A 16,449-nucleotide genomic window follows, 5' to 3' on the forward strand; every position below is an offset into this window, starting at 1 on the left:
TTGAAAAGGCTACAAAAGCATTTCTAAAGACCTGAATGTTCATCAGTCCATAGTACTTTTCCTTCTGACATTGAATATTCCATGTAACCATGGAAAGGCAAAGATTTCAAGCACTGGTTATCTGGGACAGTCATTAAACTTGTTCGTGTATTCACATTGTTTCAACAAATCAGTGTTTCTGCCACTATTTTCTAAAGCAAATTCAGAATCCTGGAAAAATGCATTTCACTTCTCAACAATGTTACAGTCACTTGAATTTGACATGGAAAAATGTTGTAGTTATGCTGTCACAACTGCTTAATAAATGTAACTTCAATTTTCACCTAGGGCTCCACATCTTGGAAGAGAACTAGTCTGCAAAGAGAGCAAAAAGACTTTCAAAGCCACAATAGCCATGAGCCAAGAGTTTCCTCTGGGCATTGACTCGTGAGTAGCTTTGTATGGATGTGTACTAGCTGGAAATATGATGCAAATATACAGGTTGTGTATTTGTAACTGAGAATATTTGTTTAGAAAATTGCATAGTAAAAGTAAAATAATTTTCTACAAAGCCTTTGTTTTGCCTAATGACTTTCCACATGTTGCAGTTTTTAACAAATTTTCTTTCGCAAGAAAATTGTGCAATTTTCCTATTCCATTTCTGCCTCGTGATTTCTGTACCAAAACTTTAACAGCCTTATGATTTAAGAAGTATGTATTTTAAGTGAGCTTATCCCTTGTTTATAATGTGTTCTATGTAGACATCGGCACCCAATATCAAAAATTCGCTTGCCCCTCTCACAAAAGCAACTTATGAGTTGATTCTGTCTTTTTCTGTTATTTTAGAGCTAAATTGATTCATATTGCCTAATTTTACATTGTTTTTGTCTCTTACTGATAGATTACTGAATGTTTTAGAAGTCATAGCACCCTTCAAGCACTTTAATAAACTCAGAGAATTTGTTCAGATGAAACTTCCACCAGGATTTCCTGTTAAATTAGGTAAGCAGCCTTGATAATGTAAAGGAATTGCTAGTTTAGTGAATAAACAACAGCAGGTGTTTGGATTCTTCAGGAGTAACTTCCTTTAGTACTTGGTGCATGTGTTTCACAATTGATAAAGTGGCAAAAGATTTGAAATGACAAAATCAACAAATTTATCAACCAAAATCATCCCCACCATGAGATACACTAATTTTAATGTGGTGTTTGATATTTATTTCATATTTCTCTACTGGGTTCTAAATGTCATTAGGAAACAATAAAAAGACTTCTGCTTACATACCGGTGTTCTCTCTCTTCTCCCCCACCCCCACACAAAGGTAGGGCGTTCCTATGAAACCTTTCTTAAACCGAAATGGTGTAAAGCAAAGAACCATTAATTTATATGGGAAAAATTTTTGTAAAAGCGAAAATCCTCTTTGTAATGCAAAAACAGGTTACTAATGCAGGTCTTTTGTAAAAGCGAAGCGGTGTAAAGTGAACATTCGTAAAGCAGGGGACACCTCTATCAATCCTAATACTAAATTATTGAGTGTTCACTGTTAATATCCTAAATTTCTGCCACTGTTATGCAGTTGTTCATCTGATTTATCATGAGTTTACAAATCTTTGTGTGGAAGGATCCCATTGACTGTCTTATTAAATCTCTCTCCCATGTTGTGAACTTCATTTTTTTATTGCAAAAAGAATTCAAACCTGTTTGCCCAAAAGATTCCACTATGTCCATTATGACATAGAACATAGAACAATACAATACAGCACAGTACAGGCCCTTCAGCCTACAATGTTGGGCGGACCATTAAACCCTTCCTCCCCTGTACCCCTCCGCCTTAAATTCCTCCATAAACCTGTCTAGTAGTCTCTTAAATTTCACTAGTGTTTCTGCCTCCACCACTGACTCAGGCAGTGCATTCCACGTACCAACCACTCTGAGTAAAAAAAACCTTCCTCTAATATCCCCCTGAACTTCACACCCCTTACCTTAAAGCCATGTCCTCTTGTATTGAGCAGTGGTGCCCTAGGGAAAAGGCACTGGCTGTCCACTCTATCTATTCCTCTTAATATTTTGTATACCTCTATCATGTCTCCTCTCATCCTTCTGTCCAGAGAGTAAAGCCCTAGCTCCCTTAATCTCTGATCATAATGCATATTCTCTAAACCAGGCAGCATCCTGGTAGATCTCCTCTGTACCCTTTCCAATGCTTCCACAGCCTTCCTATAGTGAGGCTACCAGAACTGGACACAGTACTCCAAGTGTGGCCTAACCAGAGTTTTATAGAGCTGCATCATTACCCCACGACTCTTAAACTCTATCCCTCGACTTATGAAAGCTAACACTCCATAAGCTTTCTTATCTACCCTATCTAGTGACTAACTACCCTATTAGTGACATCTGTCACTAATTATTAAATTTCTCTAATTCCTCCATGCATGCTGGTATTTTTTTTAGATGAAAATAGTCAGAACTACAACGTAGCAAAGACCCTTCAGCCCATCTAGTACATGCCAACCTTTTGCCTTCTAGTCCCAACTACCTGTGCTTGGACTATAGCCCTCTTAGCCTTGTACCTATCCAAACTTCTCATAAATGTTGCAGTCAAACCAATATCAACTAAGGTTGGCAGTTCCTTCCACTATCATACCACCCTCTGAATAAAGAAGCTTTCCTCAGGTTCCCCTTCAATATTTCACCTTCACCCTTAAGCCAATGACCTCTAGTTCCAGTCTCACCTCACCACAGGGGGCTAAAACCAGCTTGCATTTACCCTGTTTATACTCCACATAATTTTGTATGCCTTGAAGATCTCCGCTCCTTCTCCTACACTCCAGGGAATAAAATCCTGATCTAATCAATCTTTCCCTATAACTCCGGTGTTCAAAGCTCAGCAACCTCCTTGTAAGTTTTCTGTGCACTCTCCAAGCTTATTGATATCTCTCCTGCAGGTAGGTCACCAGAAGTGTGCACAATACTCTAAGTCTGGCCTCGCCAACATTTTGTACAACATCAACATTCCAACGACTGTACTCAACACTGTTAATTCATGAAGGGCCATGTATCAGAATCTCTCCTTACGACCTTATTTACCTGTGACACTACTTTCAAGGAATTATAGAATAGATCTGTATTTCCATATCCCTTTATTCTACTGCACACCTTGCTATCCTACCATTTGCTGTCCTACCCTGGTTTGTGCTGTCACTTGTCTGCATAAAGTTCCATCTGCCAAAATATAGAGGGTTAGCTATGTGTTTTTAGAAAAGACCTAGAGTATTTGAGTTCTTATGCTGGATGTTTCTGAATTTTCTTGACTTTCTGCCATTGAGATGGTGTAAATAGATCACAAATATTTACACATGATAGGATATCAAGGAAATTTAAGGTTTGTCAACACCATTCTGTCAAGAGAAATACAGCTCAGTGGTGCATCTTTATTTTGCCAAACAGCTGGTAAATAGTACAGACACAAGTGATAGTAGATGCTGCAATCTGCAGCAAAGCAAAACAATCTGCTGAAGGAACACAGTAGGTCAGGCAGAGAAATGATCAGTGTCTCTGTTTAAAACTCCTCATTAGTACATGCTGACTGACCCTCCTGTAGTTTCTTTTGGCTAAGAAATGCTGCATCCTTGAAATGTTATACATAACCGTTATTCTACTTGCTGACATGCTGCCATGAAAATTGTTCCACTTTTTATTTATGATGAATTAAGTAGATTAATTTATTCAGAGTAAGGAGGCTTGTGTAAATTATTAAACAAAACCTGAGATTTGTCAGGCTGAATGGACTGCTGCAACATTCTGAGCAACATACACAAAATGGTGGAGAAACTCGGGTCAAGCAGCATCTGTGGAGTCTGCTCCTTTCTTTTTCAGTCCTAATGAAGAGTCTTGGCCTAAAATGTCAATTGTTTTTTCCCCTCCATAGATGCTGCCTGATTTACTGAGTTCCTCCAGCATTTTGTGTGTGTGTGTGTGTTGCTGTAGATTTCCGTTCTCGTGTTTAAACCATAAGATATAGGATCAGAATTAGGCCATTTAGCCCATCAAGTCTGTGCTGCCATTTCATAATGGCTGATCCATTTCCCCTCTCAGCCCCAATCTCTTCAAGTATCCCTTCATGCCTTGACTAATCCATAATCTATCAACCTCTGCCTTAAATATACCCAATAACTTGGCCTCCACAGCTGCCTGTGACAATGAATTCCACTGATTCACCACTTTCTGATAGGGGGGAAAAAAACATCCTCCTCCCCATTCTAAAAGGATGTCCCTCTATTCTGAGGCTGTGTCCTCTGGTCTTGGACTCCCCCCACCATAGGAAACATCCTCTCCACATCCACTCTAGTGAGGCCTTTCATCATTTGTTACTTTTCAATAAGGTCACCCCTCATTTTTTCTGAATTCCCATGAGCAGAGGCCCAGAGCCATAAAATGCACCTCTTTCGATGAGCCTTTCACAGAATAATTTTTGTGAACCTCCTTTGAATCCTCTCCAGTGTCAGTACGTACATCTTTTCTTAGATAAGGGGCACAGAACTGCTAGGAATACTCCAAGTGAGGGCTCACCAGTGTTTTATAAAGCCTGGAATGCTACCTCCATGCTTTATACTCCATTCCTCTTGAAAGGAATGCTAGCACTGCATTTGCCTTCCCAAATCTGTTTGCACTTAAGATTTTTTTTAAAATTTCTCCATTTAGAAAATAGTCTATGCTTTTATTTCTTCCACCAAAGTGCATGACTGTACACTTCCTGACACTATTCCATCTGTTGCTTCTTTGCCCATTCTCCTAATCCAAGTCCTTCTGCTTCCTCAACACTACCTGTACCTCCACCACCTATCTTTGTATCAACCAAAACATGGCCATAAACCCCTCTACTTCCTCAAAACCACCTGCCCCTTCACCTGTCTTCATATCAATTACAAATTTTGCAACAAAGCCATCAACTCCATCATCCAAATCATTGATGTACAGCTTAAAAAGAAGCGGTCCCAAAACTGACGCCTGTGGAGCATCACTAGTCACAGGTAGACAATCAGAAAAGGCTCCCTTTATTCCTACTCTTTGCCTCTTGCCAATCAGCTGCTGCTTTATCTAGTTAAGAGCCCATGGTATCTTTCCTGTAATACCATGGGCTCTTAACTCGTTAAGCAGCCTTATGTGCGGCATCTTGTCAAAGGCCTTCTGAAAATCCAAATCAACAAATTCTCCTTTTGTCTATCCTGCTTGTTATTTCTTCAAACAGTTCCAACGGATTTGTCAGACAATTTTTTTTTCTTGAAGAAACCATGCTAACTGCAGCCTATTTTATCATATGCTTTCAAGAACCCCAAAAACCACATCCTTAACAATCAACTCCAACATCTTCCCAACTGCTGAGGTCAGAATAATTTCCTTTCTTCAAGAATGGAAGAGAGGCAGAAGAGTGCAGTGACATTTGCAATTTTTCAGTACCCTAGAATCATGCCAAAATCAATGGATTCTTGAAAGATCATTACAAATGCCTCTACAATCCCTTCAGCCACCTCTTTCCAAAACCCTGCGGTATAGACCAACTGGTCCAAGTGACTTGTCTACCTTCAGACTATTCAGTCTTCCAAGAACTCTGTCCCTAGTAATGGTAACTTCACACACTTCTGTCCCCTGACACTCGCGAACTTCCAGCATACTGCTAGTATCTTCCACAGTGAAGACTGATGCAAAATACTTAGTTCATCTGCCATTTCCTTGTCCTTATTACTACCTCTCCAGCATCATCTTCCAGAGGTTCAATATCTACTCTTGCCTCTCATGTACTCTTTGTATATCTGAAAAAACTTTTGGTATCCTCTTTAATATTATTGGCTAATCTAACTTAGTGTTCCACCTTTTCCTCTATGACTTTTTCAGTTGCCTTCTGTTGGTTTCTAAAAGCTTCCCAGTCTTCTAACTAATTTGTGCTCCATTATATGCCATCTCCTTGGCTTTTATTTTGACTTTGACTTCTTTTGTTAGCCATGGTTGTTATCCTGTCTAGAATACTACTTTGAGAAGTATATATATCCTGTGCCTTCTGAATTGCTCCCAGAAATTCCAGCCATTGCTGTTCTGTCATCCCTGCTAGTATTCCTTTCCAACCAATTTTGGCCAGCTCTTCTTTCATGTGTCTGTAATTCCCTTTACTCCACTGTATCACTGATGCATCTGATTTAACTTCTTCCCCTCAAACTGCAGGGTGAATGATATGGGATTATGATCACTGGCCCTAAGAGTTCCTTTACCTTAAATTCTCTAATCAATTTGTTTAATGCACAGCACCCAGTCCAGAGTAGCTGATCCCTAGTGGGCTCAGCCATGAACTGCTCTAAAAAGCCATCTCGTAGGCATTGTAGAAAATCCCCCTCTTAAGATCCAGCACCAACCTGATTTTTCTAATCCACCTGCATATGGAAATCCCCCATGACTATCGTAACATTGCTCTTTTGATGAGCATTTTCTATCTCATTTTGTAATTTGTAGGTCACATCCTTACTACTGTTTGTAGACTAAATCTTTACTACAATGTTTATGATTTACACCGAACTTCTACTCTTACTGAATTGCCTGACGACGAGTCAGCTTACAGAGAGGAGGTGCAGTGGCTAACAGACTGGTGCAGAGCCAACAACCTGTCTCTGAATGTGAACAAAACAAAAGAGATGGTTGTTGACTTCAGGAGGGCACAGAGCGACCACTCCCCGCTGAACATCGGCTCCTCGGTAGAGATCATTAAAAGCACCAAATTTCTTGGTGTTCACCTGGCAGAGAATCTTACCTGGTCCCTAAACACCAGCTCCATAGCAAAGAAAACCCAGCAGCGTCTCTACGTTCTGCGAAGGCTGAGGAAAGTCGAACTCCCACCCCCCATCCTCATCACATTCTACAGGGGTTGTATTGAGAGCATCTCTGCCTGGTTCGGAAATTGCATCATCTCGGATCGCAGGACCCTATAGCGGATAGTGAGGTCAGCTGAGAAGATCTTCAGGGTCTCTCTTCCCACCATTACGGACATTTACACTACATACTGCATCCGCAAAGCAAACAGCATTATGAAGGACCCCATGCACCCATCGTACAAACTCTTCTCCCTCCTGCCATCTGGGAAAAGGCACCAAAGTATTTGGGCTCATCATAACTAGACTATGGAAGTTTCTTCCTCCAATTTATCAGACTCCTCAATACCCAGAGCCTGGACTGACACCAACTTACTGCCCTCTATTGTGCCTATTGTCGTGTTTATTATTTATTGTTATGCCTGCACTGTTTTGTGCACTTTATGCAGTCCTGGTTAGGTCTGTAGTCTAGTATAGTTTTTTTTCTGTGTTGTTTTCAAGTAGTTCAGTGTAGATTTTGTACTGTTTCATGTAGCACCATGGTCCTGAAAATCGTTGTCTCGTTTTTACTGTGTACTGTAGCAGCAGTTATGGTCGAGAGGAGGAGGAGTATAGGAAACTGATACAGGACTTTGTGATATGGTGCAACTCAAACTACCTGCGTCTCAATATCACCAAGACCAAGGAGATGGTGGTGGACTTTAGGAGATCTAGGCCTCATATGGAGCCAGTGATCATTAATGGAGAATGTGTGGAGCAGGTTAAGACCTACAAGTATCTGGGAGTACAGTTAGACGAGAAGCTAGACTGGACTGCCAACACAGATGCCTTGTGCAGGAAGGCACAGAGTTGACTGTACTTCCTTAGAAGGTTGGCGTCATTCAATGTCTGTAGTGAGATGCTGAAGATGTTCTATAGGTCAGTTGTGGAGAGCGCCCTCTTCTTTGTGGTGGCGTGTTGGGGAGGAAGCATTAAGAAGAGGGACGCCTCACGTCTTAATAAGCTGGTAAGGAAGGCGGGCTCTGTCGTGGGCAAAGTACTGGAGAGTTTAACATCGGTAGCTGAGCGAAGGGCGCTGAGTAGGATACGGTCAATTATGGAAAACTCTGAACATCCTCTACATAGCACCATCCAGAGACAGAGAAGCAGTTTCAGCGACAGGTTACTGTCAATGCAATGCTCCTCAGACAGGATGAAGAGGTCAATACTCCCCAATGCCATTAGGCTTTACAATTCAACCGCCAGGACTTAAGAACTTTTTAAAAGCTATTATTAATGCTTTTTGAGATAGTGATTTAGATGCATATCATATTTTTTACTGAGTTAAGTATTGTATGTAATTAGTTTTGCTACAACAAGTGTATGGGACATTGGAAAAAAGTTGAATTTCCCCATGGGGATGAATAAAGTATCTATCTATCTAAAAAGTGACTTAACTAATGTCATAAAATTAAGAATTTATTCAAGAGCAAGTCTTCCTTTCATTGATTAAGAATAATATATAACTAATGTAGTCTTTGGTACAAGAGAATGTCACCTATTTTTAAGCGATATTTGGTGTGGAAAAGCTCGGTTTTAATTAGTCCTTTTCTCTGTTGAATTCACTTCAGTATTTTATACTCTACATGGCCTAAAACTTTAGGCTCCAGAAAAAATATGTAAAATGAAAGCTGAGAAACAAACATTTTAGTAGAAATAACATAGAAAAAGTCAGTGGGATGAGTTGCAGTGTAACAGGGATAAAATTGAAACGGGTGATGAATAAAGGACTGAAAATGTTATATTTGAATGCAGTATATGGAAGAGGATAGGTGATCTTATAGCACAGTTTAATGTTGGCAGTTATGATGGGCATCACTGAGTCATGGCTGAACGAAGATTGTAGTTAGGAGCTTGACATCTGAGGATACAGGTTATATCAAAAGAACAGGCAGGTAGAGGTGGCATGGCTCTGTTGGTAAAAGATTAAATCAAATCCTTTGATTTGTAATCCCAAGGTGTGGATTACAATGGGAGATAGAAAAGGAATGTCAAAAGGACAATATTACGATTGTGATGGGGAATTTCAATATGAAGGTTGATTGGGGAATATCAGGTTGGTGCTGGATCCCAAGAGAAAGAATTTATGGAATGCCTATAAGATGGCTTTTTAAAGCAGCTTGTGGTTCAGTCCATTAAGATAGACAGTTTTGGATTGGATGCTATGTAATGAATCAGATTTGCTAGGGAGTTTAAAGTAAAAGAAAGCTCGGGAGGTAGTGATCATAATATGATAGAATTCACCCTGCAATTTGCGATTGTGGAGCTTTTAGTAATGATCTTTCAAGAACCTCTGGAAAATTGCAAATAGCACTCCACTCTTCAAGAAGGGAGGGAGTCAGAAAAGAAATTGTAGGTCAGTTAGCCTAACCTCAGTAGCTGGGAAGATGTTGGATTTGATGTTAATGATGAAGTTTGAGTGTACATGGAGGCACATGATTAAAATAGGCCAAACTCAGCATGGTTTCCTTAAGGGAAAATGTTACCTGACAAATCTGTTAGAAATCTTTGAGGATATAATGGGCAAATGAAACAAGGAAGAGCCAGTGGATGTTGTTTACTTGGATTTTCAGAAGGCCTTTGACAAGGTGCTGCACATGAGGGTGCTTAATAATATAAGAGCCCATGGTGTTGCAGGAAAGATACCAGCAAGGACAGAACATTGGCTGATTGGCAGGAGGCAAAGAGTAGGAATAAGCGGAGCCTTTTCTGCCAGCAACTAGCAGTTTTCTGCAGGGGTCGATGTTGGGACTGCTTCTCTTTTAAGCTGTATGTCAGTGATTTGGACAATGGAATTGATGGGTTTGTGGCCAAGTTTCAGATGATACAAAGATAGGTGGAGAGGCAGGTAGTGTTGAGAAGGCAGGAGGACTTGAATTAGAATAGACAAAAGTGGCAGATGGAATGCAGTGTCAGGAAATGTATGGTCATGCACTTTGGTAGAAGGAATAAAGCCACAGACTATTTCTAAATGGGGAGAAAATTCAAAATTCAGAGGTGCAAAGGGTCTTGGGAGTCATCATGCAGTCCTCCCTAAAGGTTAACTTGTAGGTTGAGTTGGTGGGGAGGAAAGCAAATACAATGTTGGCATTCATTTCAATTTGGACTAGAATATAAAAGCAAGGATGATAAGCTTATAAAAGCTGAGGCTTTATAAGACACTGGTAAGGCCTCACTTAGTGTATTGTGAGCAGTTTTGGGTCCCTTATCTAAGAAAGGATGTGCTGACATCGAAGAGGGTTCAGAGGAGATTCATAAGAATGATCCCAGGAATGAGAGGATTATCATATGAAGAGTGTTTGATGGGTCTGGGCCGTACTCGCCAAAGTTTAGAAGAATGATGGGGAATCTCTTTGAAACTTAATCAAATGTTGAAAGGCCCCGATGGAGTGGATGTGAAGAGGATGTTTTCTATTGTAGGGGAGGTTAGGATCAGAGGGCACAGCCTCAGAATAGAGTGGCGTCCATTTAGAATGCAGGTGGAAGTATTTCTTTAGCCAGAGGGTGGAGAATTGGTGGAATTTGTTGCCACAGGCAGCTATGGAGGCCAGGTTATTGGATGTATTTAAGGCAGAAGTTGATAGTTTTTTGATTAGTCAGGGTGTAGAAAGTTAAGAAAATAAGTCAGGAGAGTGGGTTGAGAGAGAGTTTTTTGATTAGTCGAGGTAGAAAGTTAAAAGAAGTCAGGAGAGTGGGTTGAGAGAGAAGTAGATTGGCCATGCTGAAATGGTTGAGCAGACTTGATAGGCTGAATGGCCTAATTTTTCTATGTCTTCTGCTCTTATAACAACTCTGAATTTGGATTGAACAATTTACTTACAGATGATCAGTGTGAACTAATCTGCTTTGTTTCTTTTTGTCCAGACATACCTGTGTTTCCAACCATCACTGCCACTGTGACATTTCAGGAATTCCGTTATGGTGGGTTTGATGACTCAATCTTCAATATTCCAAGAGACTATAGTGAGGACCCCAGCCGTTTCCCTGAACTTTGATCTGGCAGCCTGGTTATGATTGGATGAAGAGAAGTACAAGGTGCTGTGTGCTTATTTTCCCCCCTTCATGAGTTTAACCTCTTTCTTCCTTGGTGATACAAAGCTATCATTTGGAGAAGCTTTAGAGAATTCCTAAGTGGAAGAATGTAAAGTCGTACAGGAACAGACTATATGGCATTTTGTTAATTTGTAAAGTCCTTTTATTAAATTCCTGATCATAAATTCAAAATGTTCTATTTGTAAAATAACTCTTCACTATACATAAATATCATCTGGTTGCTAAAATTTTCAGAGATCATATACTCTGAAAAATTGGCTACATGAAAAGAGGAAACTATTAGAGAATGCATGCCAGTTACTTCCTGAAACATCAAGCTGCTGCTTCATTTGTTTCCAAAATTGGTCTGTTACTATTTTTATATTTATTTGTCACTCCATTTTTGTGTACTTTTTGTGATTAGTTTTTTAAAACACTATTATAACTACATTAATTTAGTTTTACAAGTTTCAGCAAAAACAGAAGAACTGTTCTGAAAGAATATCCCACAAAGTCAGAGGGAATGTTCAGTGTACTGTATGATGGTTGTCCAGGAAAGATGATGGTTTGTTTTACAGTTGAATTTTGCTTAATTAACATTACAAGATTCCATAAGGGAAACATAGTTTTTGATGTAACTGAGCAATTACTGTATTTAAAAAGAATCAATGTGCAGCAAGAATTCAAAGTAGTGGTACTCACAAATGGATTACTTCAACTGGAATTGCATGGAACTTCCAGCAAGATTTAAAGATCTGTTTGGATATAATGTAGTACTGCATTGTTTAGCTATGTCTGATGATAATTATCCCTGATGAGAACACAAATGGCCAGTCAATTTCCGTTGAATAGTGATGATTCCTAACCTTTTCCACGTGGGGAAAACTTTGTGTAAATACGCAGCTAGGCTTCAGCTGATGGGAAATGTTGTATTCAATTCACAATTCTACACAATTTTGAAGTATTTTTTGTATAAAATATTTTTTAAAAACTAATACAATCCAAAAGTTTTGCAGATACTATTCATCCAAAACAATTATTTTGTGGTGAATAGAATTGTTCGTTTAATTAATGCACTGTATATAACCACAAAAGTAAATATTTCTTTCAAAATACTCTTTTCAGTTTTAAAGTTAGAAGCTTGTATAACCACATTGAAAGATGAAATAGGATTATCCAGGTGAGAATTGTCTGAAGGCTACCTCACTTGTGGAACAGAGAAATGTGACTCATTTATAGCCTGAGTTATGTGACATTTCTTACCTTTTAATTGATATATTTGTCTTATTCATGACTGCTGACCTTGTAAGGTTTGCAATTCCCTTCAAGTCTTAGACATTACAAGTTAATTGCAGGGAATTTTATTGTACTCTTTACTTGAAAGGTTGTGTAAAAAGAAATAACATTTCAAAAATTATTAGAATCTTTCCTCAATACTGACAAGATGGGAGCATGAAGCAATGATTAAACATGTCATGATATGAAAATATTAAATTGGATGACTAGAGTTTTTAAAGATAAAGTATCATATTATTATATATCAATATCTTAAGGTATTGATATGATAAACTAGCAAAGTTGTTTACCAAATGTGCTTTGTACAAATAAATATAGTTTAAAAATCCAGTGCATTTGTGCTTGTTTTCTTTAAATTGTTTTTAGGACTTTTATAAAGAATGAGAAATTAGCATAAATTTAGTAACTATTGTTACTATCAAAGACTTGTTCAGTTATGATTCATTTTGAGTGATTTTTTCATCTAATTGTATTTTCCTAATTGTATTTACCATTAAAAAAATTATATAATTAGACTTGCTTGTGGTTGTTTATTTCTTAATTGAACTAAATTAATCCACTGGGTCTACGAAGTTGACGCCTTGTGGCAAAGTGTCTTATATTCACAATGGGTAGTTGTGGAGAAGTACAAGGAGTGATTGATAAGTTTGTGGCCTAGGGTGTAGGAGGAGTCAATTTTAGAAAACCTAGCACATTTATTTTTCCAACATTGTCCCTCCTATATTTACACACAGTCCAGCGGTCGTGGAGCATACGGATCTTGGACCTCCAGAAAGTGTCCACAGCATGGGTGATTGATAAGTTCATGGTCTAAGGTAGAAGGAAATGAGTTATACAGCTCTCGTTACATGCACATGCAGTTCAACTCTGAGTGATTATGCAGAAAGTTTGAAGTTAATAACTCGTCGACAGGCCATGAACTTGTCAATCACCCCTGCTGTGGACCACTTCTGGAGGTTCAAGAGGCCAACTTCTACAAGGAAGGGATCCATTTGTTCCATGACCGCTGGACTGTGTGTGTAAATGTAGGAGGGGACTATGTTGAAAAATAAATGTGCTAGGTTCTCTAACATTGACTCCTACCTTAGACCATGAACTTATCAATCACCCCTCGTATATAAACAAATGTAAAAGCTTTTCCATGTAAGGAAAAGGAGCACTTTAAGACTCTGAGTGTGGTCTGGTGTATCTGTTTGACTCTTATCTGTTTGACAAAGTAACAAACTTTGGAATAGACCATTTACTTTGTCTTATTAGGTGTGACTGAGGAGGAACAAATAATGCATAGATACTTGCACCAAAAGTAGAAAAGAATTTAAAAAAAAACCTTTTGGCCTAATTTAGATCCCCATTTGTAGTAACAATCAGTATTATTGGTAAGTAATCCGTTCAGCATCTGTTAGATTTTTTTGTTCATGTAGTCTCTCAGTTTATTATAGAACTTGTAGCAAAACGGTCTGTCACACCCAATATTCAATCTCCTTACCTGATCATTATGTATCATTTTCTCTCTCCTTGGACTTTAAAAATGCATCTTATTGACCCTCAAGCTAACTTACATTTTCAGAATCAGGTTTATTATCATTGACATTTACCCTATTGGTTTAAAAAAAATTCTGATTAGTTTCTATTTTACTCTGTATTGCCTGGTGTTTGAACATTTTCCACAGTTTATCCAATCAGCTTTCTCAGTCCTCTAATGTTACAAGCAGTATTTTAAAGCATCAGATATCATACTCTTATCATAAATTGCTTTATTGAGTATTTGTCCTCATCAAAATCGTGCATTGTTGGAATACTTTGCCGTCCAATGTTGGTCACTGGAAATGGCATCGGCAGTGTCATTTATACTCAGCTACAGTCACCACCCTTTTTCAGGAATGTTAAGAGATCATTAAATGTTTACAAATTGTTCTGGAGTAGAGCTGCAATGGTTTAAATCCATTAGATTAGAAGAAATTGGGAAATGTACAGAATGAAAATCAAAGGTCCTCTAAAATCCTTTTCTACTTAATTCTATTTGCTTACTAGTATTCACAGAACAATTTAAGCCATATTACTGAAAGTAAATGTTGGGTACTTGCCTTTAGATCATGTTTACAAAAATATTTTGGTTGATCTGCTTGGACTTGGTCACCTTTGAAACAATGTTGGATTTTTCCTGAAAATGTCTCAACTGTTTGGTTAACTAAAATACGTATAATTCCATATGAAATTTTTTAAGTCATCGGATACACCATAGCACAGTTTATATCCTTAAATAATGATTTCCATTCACTCTGTAAAGATATGTTCCCTGAAATTGCTACCTTAATCCCTTGGATGCCAAGAAGCGTTATACTGCCACAATCTACTGCTTTTAATAATTTCAGGCCGTTCAAGCATTTTGTCCCAGGTATTCGTTTTACTGGTCTCCATTTTATGAGTGAGAATTGTATTGGTCATATAGTTCCTGCAACAATAAAATGGTGTAATCCAGTTTGAGGTCTGTGCAAGATTGCTTCATTTGTCTGCTGTCCTGCTATTTACAAGTACTAAGTAATTGATTTGGGAAGGACTGCTGTGCCCCAAAGCTACTTTGGTGTGGATAGTAATACTAATCAAACATCCCACTTCATTTCTCTGCATTTCAGATTAGTTTGTAGTATACACCAAGGTACAGAGAATAAAAATAGAAGACATACATCTAGAAAGATGATGTTTTAGGAGATGTAAAGGGGCAGTGCATTTCTATCTCTCTTCCCCCCCCCCCCCCCCCCCCGTTGGTTCAGAAACTTAGCTACATCTTCCTTTCTTTTTCAGTCCTGATGAGTCTTAACCCAAAATGTTGACTGCTTACTCCTATCCATAGATGCAGCTTAACCTGCTGCGTTGCTCCAGAATTTTGTGTAACTCTAGGTGCCAGCATCTGCAAAATTTTGTGTATATCGTTTAGGTTAAAACTTTGGAAATCTAATTTGGTTGCAGTCATCAACATTTACTGACCCTGTCATCACATCTTCTGATGCAATACAAATTTGTTTCCTAAGTGCACAAGGATCCATTAAAACAATATTCACTGTCCCTTTTGCAGTTCAGTGCTAAGTTTTGTTAGCCACAGCTTGTGGAATGTACTATTGTAAAGGCCTTCTGTTACTTATCCATATTATCAGTATCCCAATTTATTTAGTGATACAGCATGGATTAAGAGGATGCCTGGCTAACTTGTACACAGGAGTGAATGTCCAGGTGAAGTGAAATTCAAGGTATTATGCAACCAATTAAGAGAAAAAAAACTAATAAAAATTGCAAAGCTTACCAATGTAAAATACATCAAGGTAGTGTTACTGTCCAAGAAAGATTTTAGACAAACATTATGAAAATGAAGTCACATTTTTCCATATATTTAAAAGATGCTGCAGATGTATGATAGGAAATCTACAACTGTGCAAAAAAGTTCAGCTGAGGCCAAGTTAAAGAATGTGGATTTTGAAATTTCAGTATATTCCCCTTTATGAATAAGTTACATGAAAGAATATCTGGTGCTGACTGCTTTCAGCTGTTGTAAAAATCAATTAGGTGTATATATATATATATATAGGATGTGGTTGTGGTATATATATATATATATTGGATGTGGTTGAAATCACTAATGCATACCAACCCACCATCCAACTGCAAAATGTCAAACTGAAAACAGTTGGCAAATTTAACTTGGATCCACCACTTTACACATTGTTAATAATCTGGAAAACGGAACCGATAGCTTTGTGGATAAGTTTATGCATGATACAAAGAGTAGGTAGGAATGAGGAAGCGGAGTCTGCATGACTTGGACAGAGTAGGATAGGCAAAGTGTATGGTCATCACTTTGATAGAAGAAATAATGGTACAGATTATTTTCTAAATGAGTGAATTGGAGTATCCAGAGGAAGTTTGAGAATTCCAGGAATAAAATGTATGAGGAGCATTTGATGGTTCTGGGCTGTACTTGGAGTGAGGAATGGATTTCACTGAATAATACAGAATATTAGAACACTAGATAGAATGGATGTGGAGAAGACACTTCCAATAGTGGGAGAGTCTAGGACCAGATTAGTCCTTTAGAACAGATGAGGAATATCTTCAGCCACAGGGCAGTGAATCTGTGGGTTGTGTCATGTTAGTGCAGCACAGGGATTGGAGTTCAATTCTAGTGCTGTCTTAAGTTGATATATTCTCCTGTGAACCATGTGAGTTCTCACCCCAGTCCAGATGTACCTGCTAGTA

General features: G+C 38.4%; 1 protein-coding gene across 1 annotated transcript in view; it reads left to right on the top strand.

Moving 5' to 3' along the window:
- The window catches only part of ankrd13c (ankyrin repeat domain 13C), a 91,723-nt gene extending 79,007 nt beyond the window's left edge, over positions 1–12,716 (top strand). The window contains 3 exon segments of the mRNA XM_073063116.1: positions 328–426; positions 881–981; positions 10,738–12,716. Coding sequence (XP_072919217.1) covers positions 328–426; positions 881–981; positions 10,738–10,868 — 331 coding nt within the window. The 3' untranslated portion in view covers positions 10,869–12,716.
- The last annotated feature ends 3,733 nt before the right edge of the window (positions 12,717–16,449 follow it).

The sequence above is a fragment of the Hemitrygon akajei genome, chromosome 12, assembly GCF_048418815.1.
Source record: "Hemitrygon akajei chromosome 12, sHemAka1.3, whole genome shotgun sequence".
Taxonomy (NCBI): Eukaryota; Metazoa; Chordata; class Chondrichthyes; order Myliobatiformes; family Dasyatidae; genus Hemitrygon; species Hemitrygon akajei.